At 46.4% G+C, this 19,567-nt stretch overlaps 1 protein-coding gene across 9 annotated transcripts in view; it reads left to right on the forward strand.

Annotated features, from left to right (window-relative positions):
* hao2 (hydroxyacid oxidase 2) overlaps nt 1-4,532 on the forward strand; it is a 53,132-nt gene extending 48,600 nt beyond the window's left edge. For all 9 annotated transcript variants that reach the window (XM_033033459.1, XM_033033461.1, XM_033033453.1 and 6 more), the window contains 2 exons: nt 2,034-2,103; nt 4,325-4,532. In XM_033033459.1, the coding sequence (XP_032889350.1) occupies nt 2,034-2,103; nt 4,325-4,380 (126 nt within the window). In that variant the 3' untranslated portion in view covers nt 4,381-4,532. The remainder of the gene's footprint in view (nt 1-2,033; nt 2,104-4,324) is intronic.
* Nucleotides 4,533-19,567: the final 15,035 nt, after the last annotated feature.

The raw sequence follows: 19,567 nt of genomic DNA on the forward strand, positions 1-19,567 counted from the left end.
AGACGCAGCAGAATTTTGGAAACGTCATCCCGTCACCCATTCCTTCTCTCCAGAGATGCTGCCTGTCCCGCTGAGTTCCCACGGTAGACTCACGAGTCACTACGGTAAACGCACGGTCTACTACGTTCTTACAACGAGTTTAAAAGTTTACATTTTTTACTTCAAGAGTAAATTTGACTCGTGGAAATCTTTCATCATGTTGATAGATTTCACGAGTTAACAGGTTTCCCGAGTACCTGCCGTTAGCGTTACGAGTTCCGACGTTCCCGCAACGTTAATTCCACGTGATTACCACGAGTTTAATTTGTTTTAAAATCGGGATCACTCGTGGGTGGACTCGCACCGTGAGACAGGGGTTTAAGTCCTTTAGAAAGCGCGGAGGATGGGGGGGGGAAGACGGGGAGAGAAGGAGGGAGGAGTGAAGACACTTTTATGAAGTCAGACAACGTTTAATAAAGTTTAGCGGGCATTTTACCTACTGGTCGGTTTTCCTGGGTCCTGAAAACTCCAATGAGCCAATTAAAATGCCCGGTCAGCGAAGGAGATTGCCTACGGCTGCCCTCGACTGCCTATAACTACATAGCGACCCCACTCCACAACACTACGCGTTCAAAAGAAACATGCCGACCAATTTTTACTCGCGGAAAATTTTTCAACATGCTGAAAATGTTTCCTCGACCTAGTTGTGGCCGCTAGTGTGCGGGAATTTCCCTTGAGCATGAAGGAGAGTTCCAGTGACCTCATAGGATCTCCTAGGACCACGTGTCGACCATGCTGCAAGTTTGAGTGGAGGGTAAACTCGTCTAAACTCACAGATTAGGTCGCCGCAGTGGGACAGCCCCTTAGCGCTGCGCCACTCTGCCACACTTCTGAACTTCTGATTAGTCCCCACTGCCCCATTCTCAACTTACAAGTGGCACTCTAACCATTCAACTACTCCCTCTCTGTTACTGTGTAGGTGGGAGAGTGAGCCAGATGTGGATTATTGTAGCTAACTCCAGAAATACATCTGGATTACAACATATTCTGCAAAGTAACGGCTGTATAAATTCTTCCATTCCTACTGGAAGTAGTTGTATTAATTTGGGACATTAAAGAATAACGATTGTAGAAACATAGAATCATAGACAATCGGTGCAGGAGTAGAGGCCATTCAGCCCTTCAAGCCTGCACCGCCATTCAATATGATCATGGCTGATCATCATAGAAACATAGAAAACAGGTGCAGGAGTAGGCCATTCGGCCCTTCGACCCTGCACCGCCATTCAATATGATCATGGCTGATCATCCAACTCAGTATCCCATCCCTGCCTTCTCTCCATTCCCCCTGATCCCTTTAGCCACAAGGGCCACATCTAACTCCCTCTTAAATATAGCCAATGAACTGGCCTCAACTACCTTCTGTGGCAGAGAATTCCACAGATTCACCACTCTCTGTGTAAAAAATGATTTTCTCATCTCGGTCCTAAAAGACTTCCTTCTTATCCTTAAACTGTGACCCCTAGTTCTGGACTTCCCCAACATCGGGAATAATCTTCCTGCATCTAGCCTGTCCAATCCCTTAAGAATTTTGTAAGTTTCTATAAGATCCCCCCTCAATCTTCTAAATTCTAGCGTGTACAAGCCGAGTCTATCCAGTCTTTCTTCATATGAAAGTCCTGCCATCCCAGGAATCAGTCTGGTGAACCTTCTCTGTACTCCCTCTATGGCAAGAATGTCTTTCCTCAGATTAGGAGACCAAAACTGTATGCAATACTCCAGATGTGGTCTCACCAAGACCCTGTACAACTGCAATAGAACCTCCCTGCTCCAATACTCAAATCCTTTTGATCATCCACAATCAGTACCCTGTTCCTGCTTATAGGACAATATCAATGACATTTGCATGTACTAAATCAGTCATTCTTTCTATGAGAAACAGAAATAAATTGTACAATTTTTATGTAGAAAATGGAAAATATATTCGTGGCCGATCTGATATTTGAAAAACACCAAGACTTGACAAAAATGATACGTGTTTTTTTTTTCTCGAGGGTGAAGAGGGCGTCAAGGAGATTTTGCAGATACTGAACGATGAATTCCGTTTATCAATGGCTCTGTCTGGTAAGAGATACAGCATGGACACAGGCCCTTCAGCCCACCGAGTCCATGTTGACCATCAATCACCCGTTTACACTAGTTCTATATTATCCAACTTTCTCATCCACTCCCTACACATTAGGGGCAATTTACAGAGGGCCAATTAACCTACAAACCCGCTTGTCTTTGGGATGTGGAAGGAAACCGGAGCACCCGTAGGAAACCCACGTGGTCACCTGGAGAACGTGCAAACTCCATACTGACAGAATCCAAGGACAAGACTGAACTTGGGTCTCTGGTGCTGTGAGGCAGTGGCTCTACCAGCTCCGCCACTATGCCACCCATAATGTTTCAAAATAAAGGATTTACAGTATTGAATTGTGAAATAAATAAGGTGAATGCAGTAGGATTTTTCCCACCATAGGCAGCGTTTTGGGTCAGGACACTTCTTCAGACTTTTTTTCCTTCCGCTCTCCCTATTGCAATCAGTCTGAAGCGGGGTCTCGACCCTAAACATCGCCTATCCATATTCTCCAGAGATGCATTTTGTGTCAATCTTTGGATTAAACCACGATCTACAGTACCTTTTCAATACAGGTATAAAATTGAGCTTTAAAACTTGAAATGATTATCACACCAGCCACATGGGTACAAACCACTTAATTGTCCCCATAACACCAATTGTAAACCAGCACTGTGGCCCATGTGGTAAGATTTTATTTTGGAGAAGTCTGGTCTTACTTCAGACAGAACCTTGTGATGGTGTCTGGTTCTCATAGAATCATAGTCATACAGCTTGGAAACAGGCCCTTTGGCCCAACTTGTCCATGCCAACCAACACATCCCATCTATACTAGTCCCTGTGTTCGTTTGGCCCATATCCTGCAAGCCTATCCTATCCATATACTTGTTTAAATGTTTCTTAAACATTGTGATAGTCCCTGACTCAACTACCTCCTCCGGCAGCTCGTTCCATACACCCACCACCCTTTGTGTAAAACAACTGTATTCACTTGAGTTTAGAAGGATGATGGGGAGATCTTATAGAAACATATAAAATTATAAAAGGACTGTTCAAGTTCAAGTGAGTTTATTGTCATGTATCCCTGATAGGACAATGAAATTCTTGCTTTGCTTCAGCACACAGAACATAGTAGGCATTGACTACAACACAGATCAGTGTGTCCATATACCATAATATAAATATATACACACATTGATAAATAAACTGATAAAGTGCAAATAACAGATAATGGGTTATTAATGTTCAGAGTTTTGTCTGAGCCAGGTTTAATAGCCTGATGGCTGTGGGGAAGTAGCTATTGCTGAACCTGGTCGTTGCAGTCTTCAGGCTCCTGTACCTTCTACCTGAAGGTAGCAGGGCGATGAGTGTGTGACCAGGATGGTATGGGTCTTTGATGATACTGCCAGCCTTTTTGAGGCAGCGACAGCTACTGGACAAGCCAGATGCAGGAAAAATGTTCCCAATGTTGGGCGAGTCCAGAACCAGGGGCCACAGTCTTAGAATAAAGGGGAGGTCATTTTAGACAGAGGTGAGAAAAAAGCTTTTTCACCCAGAGAGTTGTGAATTTATGGAATTCCCTGCCACAGAGGGCAGTGGAGGACAAATCACTGGATGGATTTAAGAGAGAGTTAGATAGAGCTCTAGGGGCTAGTGGAATCAAGGGATATGGGGAGATACCCCTCGAGATACCCCAAGGGATACCCCTCGGGTTACTTGCCTTAGTTTAGCTTAGCTTAGAGATATCGCACAGAAGCAGGCCCTTCAGCCCACTGACATTTCAAATGTTGTTATAGTACCTGGGTCAAATATCTTCTCTGGCAGCTTGCTCCATATACCCACCACCCTTTGTGTAAAAAAGGTTGCCTCTCAGATTCCTATGAAATCTTTCCCCTCTTGCCTTATGTCATCTAGTTCTCGATAACCCACCCTGGGTAATAGACTCTGTGTATTCACACTATCTATTCTCCTCATGATCTTATACACCTCTATAGGGTCACACCTCATCTTCCTGCGCTCCATGGAATAAAGTCCTCGTCTGCCCAACCTCTCCCAATAGCTCAGGGCCTGAAGTCCTGCCAACACCCTGGTAAACCTTTACTGCACCCGATTCAGTTCTCATAGGAAACAACGATCTTTCCTTCCATTTTCAGGATCTTTGCTGTCGGTTTTACATGCAGTTTGGTTTCATCTTATATCCCCAATGTCCTGTCTCCAATACAGGTTGCAGAAATATCTCCGAGATCAACAGGAACCTCATTCAGTTCTCCAAGCTTTAGAAAGATTCCTCAAGTGATATGGAACAGCACAATTGGAAGGGGCCAACATTGCTGGGAGATTAATCCATCTCGAAGGAGAAGACTATATTGGACAAATGTGATCTAAATTGGAAAAACACTGTAGCAAGGCAAATAAACAAATCAGAATATATTGCTTACGTTGGTGTTGCATTGCAGTAGCTATTGAGTTGTAAATGTGTGAGAAATCATTCGTATTTTGTTCACGTATAAGATCATAAGGAATAGGAATAGAATGAGGCCATTCGGCCCATCAAGTCTACTCCACCATTCAATCGTGACTCATCTATCTCTCCCTCCTAACCCCATTTTTCTGCCTTCTCCCCATAACGTCTGACACCTGTACTAATCAGAATCTATCTCTGCCTTAAAAATATCCACTGACTTGGCCTCCACAGCCTTCTGTTGCAAAGAATACCATAGATTCACCACCCTCTGACAAAATAAATTTCTCCTCAACTCCTTCTTAAAAGAACGTCCTTTAATTCCGAGGTGATGACCTCTAGTCCTAGACTCTCTCACAAGTGGAAACATCCTCCCCACAACCATTCTATCCAAGCCTTTCACTATTCTGTATGTTTCAATGAGGTCCCTCCTCATTCTTCTAAACTCCAGCAAGTACAGGCCCAGTGCCGACAAACGCTCATCATAGGTTAACCTACTAATTCCAGGGATCATTCTAGTAAACCTCCTCTGGACCCTCTCCAGAGCCAGCAAATCCTTCCTCAGATATGGTGCCCAAAATTGCTCACGCTATTCCAAATGTGGTCTTACCAGCACCTTGTAGAACCTCAGCATTACATCCCTTGTGTAAACATTCCTTATCTGGATTCTTCGAGCTGCAGCCCACATGAATATCCTTTCTCCCTGCAAATCACCCATTCTTCCCTGGAAAATCTGTCTTCCCAACCATCCTGACCCACCCATTCTTTACCTCAATATGCCCCGTCACCCCTGCTCCTTGGATGATTTATAATTGTGATTTATGATTGGGCACTGTTGTGTGAAAGCATAGGGACATTTTCACAAACTAAATTTTGTTCAACTACTGTTACTGAGAGTAACGTTCTCTTTCGATCAAGCACTTTTCAAAAGAGCATGACTGCCACTTGCTGGCCACATGCAGTACTGCGAGGTCGAACATTTTGCAGACATTGGATAACTGAATTGTGTCAAAAGTGTTTAATTGCCATTTGTACCGGCAACGGAACAATGAAATTCTTACTTGCTGCAGCTTGACAGGCTCGTTAACAAAATAACACACAGATGAATATAGATATTAATCAATAATGCAATCAATTAATAACAGTAACACCAGATAATCATAATGCTAGCTAGGTAACCACGTTAGAGTAACCAACAACATTCATAAGTGATAGGAGCAGAATGAGGCCATTCAGCCATCAAGTCTTCTCCATTCAATTGTGGCTGATCTATCTTTCCCTCTCAACTACATTTTCCTGCCTTCTCCCCATAACCCCTGACATCTGCACTCATCACGAATCTGTCAATCTCTACCTTAAAAATATCCATTGACATTGAAGTCCACAGATTCACCACCCTCTGACTAAAGAAGTCTGTAGTGCAACCAAAGATATAGAATATCAGAGTTGCTGTGGCATCATTCTGCACCTTCTTCAAAGCTTCCACATCTTTCCTGTACCAGGCGACCTGAACTGTGCATGATCCTCCAAATGTGTCCTAACCAAACATATAACATTTGACAGTGGACAGCTTCTGAAGAAGGGCGTTGGCCCGAAACGTTGCCTATTTCCTTCGCTCCATAGATGTTGCCGCACCCGCTGAGTTTCTCCAGCACTTTTTGTCTATCTTCGTTTTCCAGCATCTGCAGTTCCTTCTTAAACATAAAACATTTGACTCAAGGACCATCATGTGGGTTTGGAATCTTGAGCAAAACACAAAGAAGAACTCAGCGGATCAGGCAGCATCTGTGGAGGGAATGGACAGATGAAGTTTCAGGTCAGGACCCTTCTTCAGATTGCTGGAGTAGGGGGGAGAAAGCTGGAGGAGAGGTGGTGGTGGGACGAGGCCTGACGAGTGATAGGTGGATATAAGAGAAGGGGGCATGAACAGGAGACAAAGGGGTGTCAGGTAAGGAGAGAATAGGTGGAGTAAATTGTAAAGCTGGAGGGTGGGATAGAGGTGCAAAAGTCTCAGGGAAAAGGGAAAAGAAAGGAGGGGGAATGAAAGCGAAATTGTGGATTCAGTATGTCTACAGATGAGGGGAAAAGGAGCAGGGTGATGGGGCATGTGTATATATATGTTTGTGTGTGTTTTATATATATACTAGCACAAGTGGGACCCGTTGGGCCCCGTTCCGCCAATGCAATAATCCACCACTCGCCCATAGCCCACAACTGCGCAGGAGCGGCTGATGTTTTTAAATTTTAAAATAGCAATCTTGTAAAATAGAAGATCAATGTAAACGCCTCACTCTCCCTCTTCCATCCCCTATTCCCCTCTTCCATTATACTCCCTCTCTCCACCCTCCACCAACCCTCCTCTGCTTCCTCCCCTCGCCCTGTCCCTCCCCTCCTCCCTCTTCCCCTCCCTTCCTCCATTATCTTGCCATCCCTCTTCCTACCCCTATCCTTCTCAAATCTCCCTCATCCCCCAGCACTCCCTCCCCCTCCACTTCACCCACCCTGTATCTCTCTATCTCTCTTTCTCTCTGTCTCTATGTCTGTCTCTCTCACTCTGTCTCTCTCTTTATGTCTGTCTCTCTCTATGTCTGTCTCTTGTCTCTATCTGTATCTGTCTGTCTATTTCTCTCTCTCTGTCTCCCTCTCTCTGTCTGTCTCTCTCTCTGTCTCTCTCTCTCTCTCTCTGTCTCTCTCTCCCCAGTAGAGGGGGAGGGAGAGGCCGAGATCCGGCCCTGTCCATCTCCGCGGGACTGCAACGCTGCCGCCCCAGACCTCGCTGCAGCCTCAGCGCCGCGGTCATTTGAAATCCCTCACGCCAGGGAGAATTGAAGTTATGCGCACGTGCGTCCATCAGTTACTTTTTGAGGCTGCGTTCTGAGGCCTCCCCCTCGCCATCAGCTGAGATCCCATTGTGATGTCATTGTCGGGTGGCGGAATGTTCACGGCAGCATATGTAAATAAGATCCCATTGTGATTGGTGGACTGTGAGATGCCATTGTGACGTCAGAGCTGGAAAATGCCAGCAAACTCTGACAGCACGATCATAGTTATTCTTCTCAAAGTGGGGTTTATACAACTTTTCATTGTCAATAGCTTGTGAAATATATCATCAATCTGAACAAAACTTGATAAAAAAAGACCACGGGCCAAAGATGGTGCAAATATTTTAGCGCTATTGTGTTCCGTTTTGGCGTAGTTCCAGGAACACATAAGGATAGATAGATAGACAGACAGATAGACAGACAGATAGATAGATAGACAGACAGATAGACAGACAGATAGATAGATCCCTCCTGTTGAGTCCCTGTCACATGGAGGCCTGGTCCCCCAATGCAACCCGTTCCCCAACACAATATTCCACCACTCACCCATTCCCCAACAAGGGAGGTCTTGTCCCCCAATGCAACCCATTCTTCCATCGCAATATTCGACCACTCACCCATAGCCCCCACTGGAGGCCTGGTCTCCCAACGCAACCCGTTCCCCAACGCAATATTCCACTACTCACACATTCCCCCAACGCCCGCCAGTCCCCCAACGCGGGGAGGAGGGGGGGTGTCACACGGCATCAGCGTTCCGGAGCCAATCATCCCCATCACCTGTTCCCCCAACGTAAACCCGTTCGCCTGAAGCAATATTCCACCACTCACCCATAGCCCCAACTGCACAGGCACGGATCATTTCCCCTCATCCCCCACCTCTCCCTCACCCTCCTCTTCACCCTCCCACTTCTCTCCCTTCACCTCCTTCTTCCTCCTTTACCTCTCCATCCCTCTCCTTTCCCCTATCCTCAGTCACTTCCTACTCTCAGTCACTCCATTCCACCCTCCATAACCCCTCTCCCCTCCCTACCCCCTTGACCCGTCGGGTCCCGTTTCCCCAACACAACCTGTTTCCGCAACTCACCCGTTCCCCCAACGCAACCCATTCCCCCAATGCAATCAATCCTTCCCAAGTGGGGGGGGGGCAGTCGCTGCTTCCCAGAGCCAATGAATGGTCTTGACTTTTGGTTCTGCGTTGGCGCTCCCTTGAGCCAATCAATCTTTCCCACGTGGGGAAAATCTCACTCTTAGGCTGTGGGCCAAGGAGCTTTATTCCAGTGTTTCGTGACCCAAGTCACAGAACGACATGAAATTTTCACATATTGTGTAAAAATATTATATAAATCACCCCTGAAACTCGTCATGAACAAGACTTGCACATTTTTATTAAATTAGAGAAAAACCGATTTCGGGTATTTTTAATCCAATCAAAGCACGTTTAACATTGAGTTGTCTGCAGGTTCGTTTTTATCATTTAAAAATAAATTGGATAGTTATATGGATGGGAAAGGAATGGAGGGTTATGGTCTGAGCGCAGGTATATGGGACTAGGGGAGATTATGTGTTCGGCACGGACTAGAGGGGTCGAGATGGCCTGTTTCCGTGCTGTAATTGTTATATGGTTATATGGTTATATATATATTTATAGGTATAATAATATATAGTTTAAATGGACTGCCCATCGTGTAATATGGGCATTGGCCACTAGATGGCGCTTACTTTCCCTATCTCATTTTCTAATTAGTTTAATTAATTAATGTGCAACTTTCGGCAATGACGAGTTATGACTTCCTTCTCAATTATATTTAATCTAAATCTGTGGAAAATCTCATGTAATTCTGTGACTTGGGTCACGAAAACTGATTTCTAGACACATTTTTGATGCTCGGCCCACAGCCCATCTCTCCTTACTCCCCTTGAAGCTGCTGATCACATTGTCTCTGTCACCTCTCCATCCCTCTCCTTTTTCCTACCCTTAGTCACTCAATCCCTCACCTCTCCCCTTTCGCACTCCCCCACTAAAGACAATGTTTAAATAACATTTCTTCGCCGATCCCCCACTCCGTCAACTCTCAGAGTTTCTGTATTGGCAGCAGAAATCACATTGTGATGACATTTTCTGTTGTCGGAATCTTCACGGCAGCTAGTGTAAATGAGATCCCATTGTGATTGACCGACTGTGAGATGTCATTGTGACATCATCACTGGAAGCTGTCAGAAAAGTCTCACTCTTACAGTCAGTTATTATTCTCAAAGTTGGCTTTTCTTAAACTTTAAATATCAATAACGTGAAATATAACATCAAATGTGCAGAAACATGAGAAGAACTACCACGGGAAAATGTAGAGTAGTGGGCCTGTCCCACGTAGGTGATTTTTCAGGTGACTGCCGGCGATTGTCAAGTTGGCGGCAGTCGCCTGAAAAACTGGCTACTGGAACGGCGACTGTCAGAGTGGAACACGCACACATCGCTTCCTTCACTAGCCCGGTATACAGGCGGGGGACAGGGGTGGTGTGGGGGAGGGGAGGAGTGGGGTTTGGGGGAGGGGGGTGTGCACTCCGCTCACCCTGCACCTTCAGCTTTCGGCCTTACACAGCAGATGCCGGTCCCACTCCGACTTCACTCAGAGGCTTCCGGTTCAACTCAGCTGCTTCCGGCTGGTCGTGCTGGTCACCGCACAAGCAGCCTGCGAGCCGCTGACTCTCCGTAAGCCATTGACTCTCCGCAAACTGCTCTACACACTGCGCCCCTTCAGCTTTTTGTTCTCCTCGCTGCGTTATTGACAGCGGGTTCCAGAAGGGGCGGTTTTTAAGATATTTAAACCTTCATAACTTCTGGACTATTTCACCAATCGGAACAAAACTTATTTGACTTGCAGCAGAAAAATCGTAGCGTTATGAGGGATCGTTTTTGCACAGATTTATTAACAACACAAGCCGGAAGTGGTCAAGATGAGAGTTTTAGTAATAGTACTAGACTAAGTGGGACCCGTTGGGTCCCATGTTCACACAGGAGGGCTGGTCCCCCAAGGCAATATTCCACCTCTCCACAAATTCCAATATTGGTGGTCAGTGGGGAGGAGGGGGGCTTCTGGAGTGCTGGCATGGGTGTTGTGGGCTGAAGGGCTGGTCTCCAGAGGGCTAGTAAGGACATTGTGGGCCAAATGGATTCTTGGGGTGGCAGCTCAGTCCCTCAAGCCTGATGTGCTGGCAGGCAGTTGACTCACGGCTATTCCTTGAAATTCCATCTCAAGCAGGGTGCAAGGCCACCAAATTCAAATCAATTTTCCTACCCACAAACCCCTCTAGCCATTTGCAGTGCTTTTTACTTCAACCCAAAAACCCCACCAGCCATTTGCAGTGCTTTTTACTTCAACCCAACCACATTTTCATTTTCAAACCACATTAAGGGCACTCAAGGTCAGTAAAACCACACTCCCTGTTTAATAAACATGTGTTCAGTGTTATTCACAGCTCAGACTGAGAGATGTGGCCCTCTAACTTCCCCCATTTTGCAAAGACTGACTGAGGCACAACACTTCTGGGTTTTATAGTCCCTCCCCCTCCCACCAGCAGGGGCAGCAGAGAGAATGTCAACATTTTTCAAACATTAATAACTCTATTATGTTTCATTGATGGAAACAATCCTCTTGACCTGCGCAGCGGAGGGGGTCTCTGAGTAAGCTGGCCAAAAATCACAGCCGTAAGTGGCAGCGTTTTTTCTATAATCATGAAACAGAAAAACAGGAAGTGGTCAAGATCTTACTTTTAGTAATATAGATAGATATAGATAGTTGATACGGTAGAACTTTATCCCAGTGGGGAAATTGATCTGCCAACGGTCATAAAAGACAAAATGCGTAAATACATACACACACACACACACACACACACACACACACACACACACACACACACACACACACACACACACACACACACACACACACACACACACACATATATAAATAAATACAAGTTTTTAAAATATATATATACTAGACTAAGTGGGACCCGTTGGGTCCCTGCATCACACGGAAGGGCTGGTCACCCAACGCAATATTCCACCTCTCCACCAACTCCAATATTGCTGGCCAGTGGGGGGGGCGGGGGCTTTCTGTAGCGCAAGTAGTCCCTTCAGCTGTGGGCCAAAGGGACTGGTTTCCAGAGGGCTTATATGGACATTGTGGGCCGAATGGATTCTTGGGCTGGCAGCTCAGTCACTGAGGCCTGGCAGTACAGTCACTCAGACCTGACAGGCTGGCAGCTGAGAAACTGCCAGAAATTCTGCCCAAAACAGGTGACTGTGAGAGAGAGAAGGGGGAGAGGGTGGACTGAATGGACACACACACTCACACACACAGCACCAATACTAAAATGCCAAGTAACTTCAGAGTGTGGTAAGCATACTGAATCCTGTTACTAACCATATACTCTATGTAAGAAGTTTGAAAATAAGAACACAGGTGTGTCTAAACCAAATGATTCAAACGTCTAAAGCCATTTTTATTCTGAAACACTCCTCTACAGTTGCTGCTGCAGCAAAAACGTGCTTTAAATAACTTTCAACAAACACACTCTCCATATACATGCCAGTAAGCTGACTTGAATTACTCAAACGGTTCAGGGTGGCGTCTCCACTTTGCGCCATCCGCACTCAGCCCCACCTCTCCACTAAGTGGAAGTCACGGAATGAACGGCAATTTTGGATTAAACACAGTCCTGATCTAATAAAACGTTTATTCACGATTTTTCCTTCCAAAAACTGTTGCACATTTTTCAATAAGGCACAGTTAAAAGGCGCATTTTCAAAACAAACCTGTTGCATTTGGCAAGGCGACTTTAATTATGCAAGACAACTTTAATTAAGCAAGGCAATTTTAATTAGGCAAGGCAACTTTAGCATTCTGAAACCAACTTATCAATTAGGCAAGGCAACTTTAGCATTCTCAAACCAAAACACACTTTTACCAAGCATTTTCAAACCATATTAAGGGCACTCACAGTTTAGTAGACATGTGTTTAGTGTTATTCACAGCTCAGACTGAGAGACATGACCCTCTCGTTACCCCATCTTGCAGAGACTGACTCAACACTTCTGGGTTTAATAGTCCCTCCAGAAGAGTCATGGCCTTCAGGAGAGAGAAGCTCAACATTTTTTAAACACTAATAACTCTTTTATTTTTCATCAATGGGAAAAATCCTTTTTGTCATGCGCAGCTACTTACTCAAAGATGGCCAAAAATCATAGCTGTAAGTGGCAGCGTTTTTTCTAAAATCAATATACAGGACAACAGGAAGTGGTCAAGATCAGACTTTTAGTAATATAGATATATAGATATATATATAAGATATAAGATATATATATCTTACCTATATTTACATCCTTTATTTATATTATATGCATCTATATTTACATCTACATACATATACACATACATAGTGTTCCTTGGTATGTTTTATGTGGGGCGTGGGGCGTGGGGGGGGGGGGAGGGGGATGGTGTTGGGGGAAACTTTTTTCCAATCACTTACTTCAACGGAGGTGTGATTTTTTTACTTATCGTATCTCCGTCCCCACTGTGGCCTAACATTGTGGATTTGGTGACCTTTCCTGGAGACCGACCCGGCGCTCCAAGCCGCGGGAGTCTGTGGGACTTTAACATCGTAAAGCTCGCTGTCTCTGGTAAGAAGATTCCGACTCGGGAGCTCCATGCCGCGGAGAGTTTCAACCGCCCCGATGTGGGAGTTTCGATCACCTCGACGGGGGCTTTGATTGCCCCAATTGCGGATGGTTTGACTGCCCCAATCATTGCCTTCCATTACAGTGTGGAACGTGGAATCCACTGTGGTGGATGTTTATGTTAACTTTTGTGTGGTTGTGTGTCTTGGTGCTTTTTTTTAGTATGGCTGTATGGTAACTCAAATTTCACTGTACCTTAATTGGTACATGTGACAATAAACTGATGTTGAAACCATAAAAGCTTGACCTTGAAACACACATATATATCGGCAACCATTGCATTGAGAAACAGAAATATTTTAGTGAACTGGACATGCATGACGTTCTAAATTATTACAGAATCTTCAGTCTCATCCTTGCTGACAAGACAGGTCCAGGCCATTGCACTTCATGTGGACCCAGCGTGGAAATGTCAAACAATAGAAGGCATAGCTTTAAGATGAGAGGAGAAAAGTTTAAAGGAGATACGTGGGGAAAGTTTGGTTTTACATAAAGGAGAGGCCGGTGAGCAACAGGCCTCATTCCTGCTGATCAGGGACACAGTTTAAGAATAAGGAGTAAGCCATTTAGAACGGAGATGAGGAAACACTTCTTCGCACAGAGAGTTGTGAGTCTGTGGAATTCTCTGCCTCAGAGGGCAGTGGAGGCCAGTTCTCTGGATACTTTCAAGAGAGAGCTAGATAGGGCTCTTAAAGAAAGTGGAGTCAGGGGATATGGGGAGAAGGCAGGAACGGGACACTGATTGTGGATGATCAGCCATGATCACATTGAATGGCGGTGCTGGTTCGATGGGCCGAATGGCCTACTCCTGCACCTATTGTCTATTGTCACTCCTGGTGAGCAGGAACACTCCTGGTAAGCAACAGGCACCTCCCTCTTGACATTGGTAAGGAGGGGGAAAGGTCAGTAGGGAGGGGAGGTCTCCCTGTCAGTTTGCTCCTGGGCCTGGTCAAGATGGCCATTGGTGGGTCCAGGCAGCGGGCAGTCAAGTGTTCTGCCCCAGAAGACTGCCTGCCCCTCTTCTGGGGCTACGTTTGTGCCTGCGTGTACCTGGAGAGGGAGCATTCCCGGTGTGCAGTGGGACACCCCCGGTGAAATGGCCCGAATTGCCTACCGTGGTCCGAGGATAGGTGGCATTTACGTTCAGGGCCCTTCATCAGACTGAAGAAGGGTCCCGACCCGAAATGTCACCTATCTATGTTCTCCAGAGATGCTGCCTGACCCGCTGTGTTACTCCACAACTCTGTTATTATGTGCTGTGTGTAGATTTGTTGAATTACTCCCATGTGGAGTGCAGCACGGTGGCGCAGCGCTAGACTTACCGCTTTACCGCGCCAGAGATCCGCGTTCCATCCTGACTGTGGGTGCTGTATGTACGTAGCTTGTACTTTCTTCCTGTGGCCGTGTGAGGTTTCTCCAGGTTCTCCGGCTTCCTCCCACACTACAGCGTTGAAAATAGTGTCTGTGCAACTCATCAATGAGCAGATGCTGAATCATTAGAGATACTTGATTAACCAAACCTGATCACTGACCCTGACCCTGTCGTGTGTTCAGCAAAAGCTGTCATTTCAAAAGGTCCATTTGAGGTCAGGAAGGGAGTGAACGTGCAGTATGTGACCTCTGTGATAGTGTGAATTCATCAGATATGTGTGTATCTGTGTATGTGCATGTGTGTGTGTCTATGTGTGTATGTGTGCCTGTGTGGCATGTCCTTGCGTGCCTGTGTGTGTGTATGCGTGTATCTGCATGCAGCGAGTCTGTGTGTGTGCGGGTGTGTGTGTATGCGTGTGCGTATGTGCATGTGTGTGACTGCATGTAGCAATTCTGTGTGTGTGCGTATGTATGTGTGCATTGTGTGCGTGTCTGCATGCAGCGAGTCTGCGTGTGTATGTGTGTGTGCGCGTATATGTGTGCGTGCCTGTGTGTGTGCGTGCATGTGTGTGTGCGTAAGTGTGTGTGCGTATGTGTGTGTATGCCTGTGTGTGTGTGTGTGTGTGTGTGTGTGTGTGTGTGCGCGTATGTGTGTGTGTGTGGGTGTCTGTATGTGTGTGCATGTGTGTGTGTGTATGCGTATGTGTGTGTGTGTGCGTATGTGTGTGTGTGCGTGTGTGCGTATGTGTGTGTGTGTGCGTATGTGCGTGTGTGTGTGTGTGTGTCTGTGTGTGTGTATGTGCGCATGTGTGTGCGTATGTGTGTGCGTTGTGTGTGTGTGCGCGTATGTGTGTGCATGTGTGTGTGCGTATGTGTGTGCATGTGTGTGTATGTGCGTATGTGTGTGCGTTGTGTGTGTGTGCGCGTATGTGTGTGCATGTGTGTGTGTGTGTGTGTGTGCGAGTGTGTGTGCGTATGTGTGCGCGTGTGTGCCTGCGTGCGGTGAGTCTGTATGTGTGTGAGACTGTGTATGTGCTCATGTGTGAGTGTGTGTGTTTGAGTGTCTGTGCACATGTGTACGTGTGTGTGTGCGTGTCTGCGTGTGTGTGTATGTGTACATATGTGTGTGCCGAACCGAAACATAGAACTTCAGAAAAATCATATCCCCAGCCCACTCCCTCCCCCAGCCGCCATGTTTAGTCTAGTTGAGAGATACAGCGTCACCCACTGAGTTCGCACTGACCAGCGATCCCCACACATTAACACTACCCTCTACACACTAGGGACAATTGTACATTCGTACCAAGCCAATGAACCTACATACCTGGACGTCTTTGGAGTGTGGGAAGAAACCGAAGATCTCAGAGAAAACCCATGTGGTCACGGGGAGAAGGTGCAAACTCCATCCAGACAGCACCCGTAGTCAGGATACAAGCGGGGTCTCTGGTACTGTGAGGCAGCAACTCCACCACAACGCTACCGTCCCACCCGTTGTCTGACCTTTCTTATTGGCTCACTTTAATCCCTTGTGCCAAAGTCATTCAACGCAAACATTTCAGGTCGAAATGTCACCTATCCATGTTCTCCAGAGATGCTGCCTGACCCGTTGAGTTACTCCAGCACTCTGTGAAACGTCACCTATCCATGTTCTCCAGAGATGCTGCCTGACCCGTTGAGTTACTCCAGCACTCTGTGAAACGTCACCTATCCATGTTCTCCACAGATGCTGCCTGACCCACTGAGTTACTCCAGAATTTTGTGTCCATGTTCAACCACTCGCATAAATCAAGGAGTAAAACACAAAGTGCTGCAGGAACTCAGCAGGTCAGGCAGCATCTGTGGAGGGAATGGACAGGCCATGTTTGCTCAAGATTCAAGAGTGTTTTATTGTCAAATGTCCTGAAATGGAACAATGAAACTCTTACTTGCAGCAGCACAACCATGTCATCATAGTACTCTGTAAACACCATAATAAATACCAATAAAAAGGTTCAGTATGTACACACATATATATATATATACACACACACACAAATTTTTATATATATACACAAAATTCTGGAGTGACTCAGCAGGACAGGCAGAATCTCTGGTGAGAAGGAATGGGTGACGTTTCGAGTCGAGACCCTTCTTATATGTGTGTGTGTGTGTGTGTGTGTGTGTGTGTGTGTGTGTGTGTGTGTGTGTGTGTGTGTGTGTGTGTGTGTGTGTGTATATATATATATATATATGTATATATAATGCAAATACAAAAACAATGCCCCCAAGTCTATGTAGTTGGGAGCTTATTTGGAAGTTGTGGAGTTCCAGCATTTATTGTAGGTTGCAGCATTTGCAGTTCCGTGTGTCCATTCCCTCCACAGATGCAGCCTGACCTGCTGAGATCTTACACCACATTGTGTTTCACTGAAGAATCCAGCATTTGCAGTTCCTTGTGTCCTCATTAATGAATGTGTGTGTAGGGGGCGCTGCACTGGCAGCAGCCTGTCGGCAGCGTGTCCGTCTTTTTTCAATTTTTTTATTTTTTTAGTATGTTTAAAAGTCTGTTTTTAATGTTTCTTTGTGTGTTATGTGTGGGGGGTGGTGTGGGGGGGTAAGGGGGAAACCGTTTCGGCCGCCTCTTCCATGGAGAGGCGACTTTTTCAGGTCGCCTCCCCCGTGGCCTAACAGCAAGGATCGGCGCGGACTTTCCCGGAGACGCGCCCGGAGCTTCAGCGGCGGGCACAGCGTGGACTCTCGGCGCGGAGCGGGTGAGACCTCGCTGGAGGGGAGCGCTCCGTTACGCTGGCCCGCGGCAGCCGGCAGCCTGAAGCCGCGGTCTGCAGAACTCCAGCTGGTGCGGCGTCTACAGCCCGGGATCTCACGTTGGGGACCCGGGGGGAAGAAGAAGCTTTCACTGCCGGCCCGCGGCCATCTTCTACCGCGGGCGCGGTATGGACTTAACATCACCCCAGGAGGGGAGCTTCGACCGCCGGCCCTGCAGACTGCGGTGCTTCCGGCTGCGGCACGGCAGGTACTTTAAAACTTTGACCGCCGGCCTGTGGCCTACACCAGCCTGAAGCCGCGGTCTCTGGTTGGGAAGAGCCGATCCTGGACTCACCTGACTTTGACTTTGTCCCTTACCATCTGGACGCCCGCAGCAACGGCTGTGGAGGGTGGTGGTCCCGACCACGGGGGAAAATGGAGGAGGACTGGCCAAGCTCTGTGCCTTCCACCACAGTGATGAATGCTGTGGTGGATGTTTGTGTAAAAATGTAATTGTGGTTGTGTTCTTTATTATTGTACCGCTGCTGGCAACCGAAATACCACCGACCTTGGTTGTGTGGCAATTAAATTATTTCAATTTCAATTCAATTTCAATTCAGTTTTTCTTTCGTGTCTCAGCTCGTTCTTCCTACCAGGATGTATTTCTGACCCTGATTTCTTTGGCTGTAGGAATTTGTATTGATTAATTGATGAATCTCACCACTATTGCATCTGCCTCCACCACCATCCCTGTCAGCAGGTTCCACTGATGTTACAAACTCTATTCCAGCTAGCCATACTAACCAGAGTACTTGGGAGATCTGTGCCACCTCCTCTGAACATAAACAAGAATTCTGGAAATCTGAAATAAAAACAGACAATAAAAACAGTCCTTAAAACTCAGCAGATCTGGTGAAGATACCACCATGTTGTGTATTTATCTGTGCGCTTCGCAGTCCGACTCTCATTTACACCTTCTCATGACGCCAAGATCAACTAGCCTCCTCTACCTGTGCCTGATCCATATCCCTCCATTCCTTGCATATCCATGTGCCTGTCTAAAAGCCTCTTAAACACCACCACCCCTGTCAGCGCGTTCCAGGCACTGTGTAAAAAACTTGCCCCACACATCTCCTTTAAACTTTGCTCCTGTCACTGTAAAGCTGCGCTCTCTAGAGTTTGATCGTTTCATCCAGTGTTCACTAGAACATATTTTCACCCTGGGAAAAGGCTTCTGAGTGTCTACCTGACCGTCTGAAGAAGGGTCCCGATCCAAAACATCACTCATGCGTCATCTCCAGAGATGCTGCCTGACCCGCTGAGTTACTCCAGCACTCTGTGTCTATCTTTTGCTGGATTATAAATCTCCTTAAACCCGTCTGGTCCAACCCCTGGCCACCTATCTTATAATTTTCTTTCAGTTCAAGCAAATGTCCAATTGCCCTTCAACACATTGCACCAAAAGTTCAATATAAACAGAAAATGTTGGAAATACTCAGCAGATCAGGCAGCATCTGTGGGAAGAGAAATAGTTCCATTCCAGGTTCGAACTGAAATATAAGCAGTTTCCCTTCACACAGATGCCAAGTTTTTTCTTGCATTTACTGTTTTTATATTTTGATATTGATTATCTTCTGACATTGACACTGCCCAGTCCATCATGGGTACTGACCTCCCCACCATCGATGGGATCTACAGGAGGCAGTATCTCTAAAAGGCAGCCAGTATTATCAAAGACACACACCACCCTGACCAAAGATTATAGAGCAGAGCAAGATGCGCCACTCTACAAAAAAAGCGTAGTATGCCATGGGTATGACATGACGCCATTTTATTGAGCAGCAATTTACAATAATATTAACTAAATATGTGAAGTGATGGATGCTATATAAAACACTGTTCCCTACAACACTGATTACACCAAAGATGATAGGGCGGATCAATCTTTGTAACGGATTACACCAAAGATACTAGAGGAGCATTGCCCGCTGCCTCCCTCGGGAACGCCGACCACGGGCAGACGCTTGAGGCTCTCCCGCCGGCCGCCTTCATCTGGTATCGGGGGGACCGAGAATCAGCCCTGGAGGAAACGTCCTCTTACCCCAAAGATACTAGAGGAGCCTCTAGTATCTCTGCTTGTCCCTGTGACCTGATGTAAGAGCAGATTGTATAACTGTGGAGTCCATCCCCGCTACCAAAGATGTGGCGTTCGGCATAAACAAATGGCGGCCGTGACGTTCCGTTACGTATTACACGTCAGCCCATTGGATTTCGGAGGAGTGGTCTATCTTGCTCTCCTCTATAATCTTTGACCCTGACCACACTCT

The sequence above is a fragment of the Amblyraja radiata genome, chromosome 14, assembly GCF_010909765.2.
Source record: "Amblyraja radiata isolate CabotCenter1 chromosome 14, sAmbRad1.1.pri, whole genome shotgun sequence".
NCBI classification, from domain to species: domain Eukaryota; kingdom Metazoa; phylum Chordata; class Chondrichthyes; order Rajiformes; family Rajidae; genus Amblyraja; species Amblyraja radiata.